Source organism: Otolemur garnettii, unplaced genomic scaffold (assembly GCF_000181295.1).
Source record: "Otolemur garnettii isolate 467f Iridium unplaced genomic scaffold, OtoGar3 scaffold00019, whole genome shotgun sequence".
NCBI lineage: Eukaryota > Metazoa > Chordata > Mammalia > Primates > Galagidae > Otolemur > Otolemur garnettii.
In genome coordinates this window covers 22986465-22991600 of record NW_003852414.1, presented here as the reverse complement: position 1 = coordinate 22991600, position 5136 = coordinate 22986465, and the positions used below count along the sequence as shown (strand labels likewise).

Below are 5136 nucleotides of genomic sequence, written 5' to 3'. Positions count from 1 at the left end.
AGTCTCCTGCCTCCGCCTCCCAAGTAGCTGGGACCACAGGCGCCCGCCACAATGCCCGGCTATTTTTTTTTTTTTCCGGTTGCAGCCATCATTGTTGTTTGGCGGGCCTGGGCTGGATTCGAACCTGCCACCTTAGGTGTATGTGGCTGGCACCTTAGCCACTTGAGCCACAAGTGCCAAGCCACAAACTTTTTTTTTGAAAATAGGCATTTCCACAGCAGTTTAAGTGTGATTGTCTTTTGTTGCTGTCAGTGTCTTGTTGTTTCCTAAAGCATACGGGTTCTATCATAATTTATGATATTCTTTGATGAATGACAGTGCTGTTAATCATAACCTAACGGAATTTTGAATAAATTCTCACACAGGGGAAAAACAAATCAAATGTCATATCACTGTGAACTTGAGCCAAATTTTGGCACAAGCAGAAAAGACAAGACTGGTTTTGTGAACAATTCCTTATGACACCTTCAGCAACAGTAATACTTATCCGATCTTCCCTTACTTAAACATCCTTTATCCGTAAAAAGTCTTCCTAACAGCTCTCAGCTGCTTTCATTGGAGGACAGAGTTATTTGGCTGATGGCTGAGGTGACATCCATTACAGGGACGAGAATTGTTTTTTGCTTTTTATAATCTCAAAAAGGTTCTGAGGTTGGCTTTATAATGTGTATGTCTATTATTGACCAGTATTACCATGTAGAGGTTTGAGGACTGAACCCTGATTAGCAGTCTTCACAGTGCTGTCAAGGTCAGTGATGCTGACGCCCCATTGTCTAGGTCAAGGAACTAATGCACTAGGAAGTTGAAGAACTTGTTTAAAATCTCACAAATAATCAGTTTTCCTTCAATTTTTTTTTCTTCAGTATTCGTTTATCACATATATACAGAAGAGTCTTTTCCTCCACTTTCAAAGTCCCGGACCAGTAGAAAATGAGCTCTCAGTTCTTTGGAAAGAAAAACCTTCCAGATACTCTTTCTATCATGCTGTCATCCTTTTGACTCTACCCAGCTTTATTATGTCTCTGTTTGTGTTGAAGTCAAAAGAGCTCATGGTTCAGACACTTTTCTTACTGTTTTTTGCACCTTTATGTAATACCATATCAAGATTAGATATAACCAAATTTTGCAATGTTATAAGAAAACTTTTTCCACAGATGAGTATAGGAATACTACGATGCTCATAGGACATTTTACAGGCTGTTAGCAATTGGTCACCATGAGACACACGCACACAGAGTACTTGATTGCCATTCAATTGTTAGCAAACTAAAATTAACCTTTACTGGAGGTAAAGGACAACCAGTTAGTAGCCATCATGCATTTATCTCATTCCAAACTCTTAGAATATAGAATGAAAATTATTCATGTAGTAAAAAGCAGAAACGCATTATGCGTAACCATCAACAAAGTCTGTGTTTAATCAGGCAAGAGCTAGATCTCCTGTACTTACTTGTTTTAATTTTGTAATACTTTAAATATATGTTCACTCAAGTGGAAAACTTTCATACCAGGAGAATGGATTAATAAGTGTGGGGCATTTCTACAACAGTGGAATCACTGAGCTACCTGCATCAGCCTCAGAGTATAACACTGGGTAAAAAAAAGCCAAAGAGCGTCACAGTGTGATGCTGTTTATATTAAGTTCAGAGACAAGCCCATGATGTACCCATGGTAAAACTGTAGCGTAGAGGAAATAAATAGATGGAAAATCAAGATAGTAATTACTTGGGGGCTGGGAGTGGTAGAGGGAGCAGGGGATGAGTGGGACAGGAGCCCGAGGAGGTGGGTGGACATCCCTTGGTATCTCACTCGGAGGTTACATGATGGTCTCACAGGTGTTCCTTGGTTCTTATGCTCTACCTTACATGTATGTTACTTTAACCTGCTGGCGAGTATCAGATAATTTTTAATTTTAAAAAATGTCTTAAATGTCTTTACTTTTGTTCTGTATTTATTAGAAGTTTAAGGCTTTGTCTTCTGGCAGAGTTCTTTGTTCATTTTAATTGTTCATTTAATTTTTATGCTGCAATTAAAGCTTTAAAAGCAAATAAGAAATTATAAATTAAACGATGAAAAGTAGGAAACCTCTATTGGTTCTAAATCTAAACCACCCCCAGGGGTGCCTTTATGAGGGAGATGGAAAGGGGAGAGACACTGTCTCCTCAGGTTAGGAAGGAAACCAGTGAGGGTAACAGGAGAAGATGGGCAGGAAAAGGGGACCAAACTGCAGACCCTGGAGTCAGAGCCAGACCAGGCGAAGGGGCAGCATCAGTTGGCGCGTCTGCTGTCACGGTGACTACTCCTGGAAGAATGGTGGCACACCATTTGGGCAGTCCACGGAAACTTACTACTTTGCTCTCTAATCTTATAAATAATTTCCTTTCTTTCCTAGAAACTACATCGGAAGTGTTGTTTTAATTTAATTTAATTAGGTTTTGTCACATTTCAATAATACTTCCTGTTTCTTTCTTTACCAGAGGAAGAAGAGGAGCAGGTACCCACGGATGGGGGCACCTCGGCGGAAGCCATGCAGGTTCCCTTGGAAGAGGATGATGAACTGGAAGAGGAGGAAATTATTAATGATGAGAATTTCCTGGGTAAGAGACCACTGGATAGCCCCGAAGCTGAAGAAATGCCTGCCACAAAGCGACCCCGGCTGCAGAGCACGAAAGGGGACAGCCTAGATGTCGTGTTATTAGAAGCCCGAGAACCCCTCAGCTCAATAAATACGCAGAAGGTCCCACCCATGCTCTCTCCAGTGCACGTGCAGGACAGCACAGACCTCGCCCCTGCGTCCCCAGAGCCACCCATGTTGGCTCCAGTTGCAAAATCACAGTTGCCAAGTGCAAAACCATTAGAAACCAAGTCCTTTGCACCTAGAACAAAGACGAAAACTAGTTCTCCAGGACAGAAGACTAAGTCACCTAAAACTACCCCGTCACCAGCAATGGTCGGAAGTCCTATTCGGTCACCAAAAACGATGTCCAAAGAAAAGAAATCACCAGGACGGTCTAAGAGCCCCAAGAGTCCCAAGAGCCCCAAGGTTCTGCCTCACATTCCTCAGGTACCCGTCAGACCAGAAACACCAAACAGGACTCCTCCAGCCACAGTAAGTGAAAAGAGCATTAAAGAGGCAATCCAGGTGAAGCAGACACAAACCCCTCCTGATGCCGTGAAGCTGAGCAATGAGAATCAGCCGAAAAAGGCTGTGGTGACAGATAAAACGATCGATGACTCCATCGATGCTGTGATTGCGCGCGCCTGTGCTGAACGAGAGCCAGATCCTTTTGAATTCTCTTCTGGATCAGAATCCGAAGGAGACATTTTTACCAGCCCCAAAAGAATTTCAGGTTCGGAGTGCAACACTCCAAAAGCCTCCACTTCCTCAAACAATTTCACGAAGTCAGGATCCACTCCTCTGCCTCTTTCGGGTGGAACTTCCAGTTCCGATAACTCCTGGACAATGGACGCCTCAATTGATGAGGTTGTGCGGAAAGCAAAACTGGGAACGCCTTCAAATATGCCCCCCAACTTCCCGTACATCTCTTCTCCTTCTGTGTCCCCTCCCACCCCCGAGCCTCTCCACAAGGTGTGTGATGAGAAAGCCAAGCTGCCTTCATCAGTGGAGGTAAAGAAGAAGTTGAAAAAGGAGCTGAAGACTAAAATGAAAAAGAAAGAAAAGCAGAGAGACAGGGAGAGGGAAAAAGACAAAAACAAGGAAAAAAGCAAAGACAAGGAAAATAAAATAAAAGAGAAAGAAAAGGAAGCTGGCAGGGAAACCAAGTATCCATGGAAGGAGATTCTGAAAGATGAGGACTCAGACCCTTACAAGTTTAAAATAAAAGAGTTTGAAGATGTTGATACAAAAGTGAGATTGAAAGATGGAGCTGTGAGGAAGGAGAAAGAGAAGCATAAAGATAAAAAAAAGGACAGAGAAAAAGGTAAGAAAGACAAAGAGAAAAGAGAAAAAGAGAAAGTGAAAGACAAAAGCAGAGAAGATAAGTTGAAAGCAGCACCAGCGCCTCTGGTGCTGCCCCCGAAGGAGATGGCTCTGCCCCTGTTCAGCCCCACCGTCGCCGCAGCCAGGGTGCCCGCCATGCTGCCCTCGTTGGCGCCAATGCTTCCAGAAAAACTCTTTGAGGAAAAAGAGAAGCCTAAGGAGAAAGAAAGGAAAAAAGACAAAAAGGAGAAGAAGAAAAAGAAGGAAAAAGAGAAGGAAAAGGAAAAGAAAGAGAAGGAGAGGGAGAAAGAAAAAAGAGAAAGAGAGAAGAGAGAAAAAGAAAAGGAGAAACACAAGCATGAAAAAGTAAGCCATTTCTCACTTTGGGCACTGTCTGAGCAAAGTCCTAGTGACAAATACAGGTAAACACAGGCAGCATTTATATCTGTACGGGGCGGGGGGAGGGGGGGTAAATCACCCATCACTGAAGTGGAAATATGTTCGAAATGAGGTCACAAAATTTAATTTTAATTCTAAAACCCATAAGCTTATATTCGGGCCCTCAGTACCCTAGAAGATTTCAAAAATTCGTAGCCTGGGAGGAATCTGCTCATACACTATAAACTCTCTACTAACCATACTAATCGCTGATAGTTTTTAAAAATAAGTGATCTTAGATTGTGAGTAATATCTTTATAATTATCAAGTCTGCTACATAATATTGTGTACCCAAGCATTAGACATCTAAAATAGAGAGCCTCCATCTGTGTAAGTGCAAAACCGGGGCACTATTTTAGGAGGGTGACAAGGCCTGTGGGAGGGCTGACTGCTGCCTCACCTCTCTTCCTGGTGAGCCATTCTGGCATGCATTTAGGATTGCGGCTGTCTACAGAATTTTCATTAGCGTTTCCTATTCCTTCCATTTTCTGCTTTAATAAGATTAAAACACATTTCTGAGTGTTTGAGCCTGAGTATGTAGGCTGCTATGGCAGCCTGGTTGGTGGGCAGAAAGTAATTCCACGTAGCAGGACATTTTCCCATTTCTTCTGAGGTACAGCCAGAGAACTGACAGGGACCCTGTGGTTTTGTAAGAAGCAGGACCTCAGTCCTGGGCAGAGGGATCACTGCTTCTATGGGGACCTCAGTCCTGGGCAGAGGCATCACTGCTTCTGTGGGACCTCAGTCCTGGGCAGAGG

General features: G+C 43.1%; 1 protein-coding gene across 1 annotated transcript in view; it reads left to right on the top strand.

Moving 5' to 3' along the window:
* TAF3 (TATA-box binding protein associated factor 3) overlaps nt 1-5136 on the top strand; it is a 152768-nt gene that overhangs the window by 110683 nt on the left and 36949 nt on the right. The window contains exon 3 of the mRNA XM_023511419.1: nt 2478-4306. Within this exon, the coding sequence (XP_023367187.1) occupies nt 2478-4306 (1829 nt within the window). The remainder of the gene's footprint in view (nt 1-2477; nt 4307-5136) is intronic.